Source organism: Sphaeroforma arctica (genome assembly GCF_001186125.1).
Source record: "Sphaeroforma arctica JP610 unplaced genomic scaffold supercont1.5613, whole genome shotgun sequence".
NCBI lineage: Eukaryota > Ichthyosporea > Ichthyophonida > Sphaeroforma > Sphaeroforma arctica.
In genome coordinates, this window is record NW_014034945.1 from 1 (window position 1) to 1,774 (window position 1,774).

Below are 1,774 nucleotides of genomic sequence, written 5' to 3' on the forward strand. Positions count from 1 at the left end.
CACATATATATATATATATGTATATATATACATATACATATACATATTTATGTATTTGTGTGTACACAAATAAATGAATAAATACATACATACGTAAACACATGAATACATACACACCCACCCACCCACCCACCCACATATATATATATATACCCTACACGCACCTGAAGGAAAACCGTCTGGATCAAAGCTTCTATCTGATCGAAGCCTGACCTCTGAATGCGGAAGTAGTACCACGCCGACAGATACGACAGCAGATGTAGTGCATTGGGGATGATATAGCGGATGACGTATCGACACTCCAGACACGCCACTTGACTGAAGGAGAATGTTGGGTTTAAAGTAATGATGGTTTGTAGATTTGTCTTAGTATGGGCGTGTTTATCTGTAGATGCAGGGCCCCTGGGGAGGGTTGTAGGGTTTTGGGTTTATGCAGATAATGTAACGTCAAGAAAGAAAGGGTAATCGTGACGAGAGATTTGAAATTTATAGAAAATAAACTCAAAGGATCCGTGCTGGGCTACGCGGGTGTGCTTTCGACGTAACTGGTGAGAGTGACAATGAAGGCACAATTATAACATCACAGTAGAATCACGACATGTGAGGGATATCGGATATATATGAATACGATATATGAACACAACCACACGTACTACAGGAAGTACTTACTTACACACGAAATACAAGTCACCTAAAACAGTCCACTGCTATATGATTATGATATATGAACACAACCACACGTACCACAGGAAGTACTTACTTACACACGAAATACAAGTCACCTAAAACCATCCACATACAAACACAGATACCTACGAATGTCCAAATCTGACAAAAAGTGAGCATACAGAATTTGGTACAGCCTTATCGACAGTATTCATTTCTCAAGACAAATTGGTTTAATAATTAGTACTTGGATATGCACCCAACCAACACGTAGCATAGCCACGAGTGCGTGCAGCAGCTGTATAGTAACGCGGATACACACTCACATCAGAAGGACCCGAAACTGAGTACAAATGCAGTCCTGTCTTGTCCTGTCCAGGACAGGACAGGAAAGGACAGGACAGGATAATGTGGTTCTGGCATCGGGGCAATGAGAGTTGACGAATCTCAGGAGACTAATACACACTGGGATACAACTGATACAGAACAAATTTGAAAGTGTATAACGGCTCACGATACAAATGTAACTACGAATGCAACTAATATAGAACTAATTCAACACTAACGAGTACCAGATGTAGCACAAGAAGGAGCCCATATAGTAGTGGTACAGCAGAATGATCAGGATGCTGAGAGTGTACACCGTATTCAGAGTTTCACAACTAATACAAACCTAAACAACAACTAATACTGGACTAATTCGCCACTTACGAGGACCAGATATAGCACAGGAAGGAGTCCATGTAGTAGTGGTACAGCAGAATGATCAGGATGCTGAGAGTGTACACCGTATTCAGAGCTTCGCGTACGCGAAAGCGTGACCATCGCATCATGTACGGCTGCCACGCCAACACACGCAGCATCCACCGCATGGGCTGTGAGGAAAGAGGGTGAAGAAGACGTGTGAGAAACACGTATTGTTATTATAAACACGTACCAGTATTATAAATACGTACCGTTATTATATATACGTACTCTTATTATAAACACGTACCGTTATCATAAACACGTACCGTTATCATAAACACGTATCGTTCTTACAAACACGTACCGTTTTTATAAACACGTACCGTTTTTACAAACACGTACCGTTAATATAAACACGTAC

General features: G+C 41.0%; 1 protein-coding gene across 1 annotated transcript; it reads right to left on the reverse strand.

The window, feature by feature from the left end:
- Window positions 1-1,373: 1,373 nt before the first annotated feature.
- On the reverse strand, window positions 1,374-1,541 carry SARC_15103 (hypothetical protein; the record flags this gene model as incomplete). Its single annotated transcript, XM_014290771.1, has 1 exon — window positions 1,374-1,541. A coding segment is annotated over one exon (168 nt), but the record flags the coding sequence as incomplete, so codon positions are not given.
- Window positions 1,542-1,774: the final 233 nt, after the last annotated feature.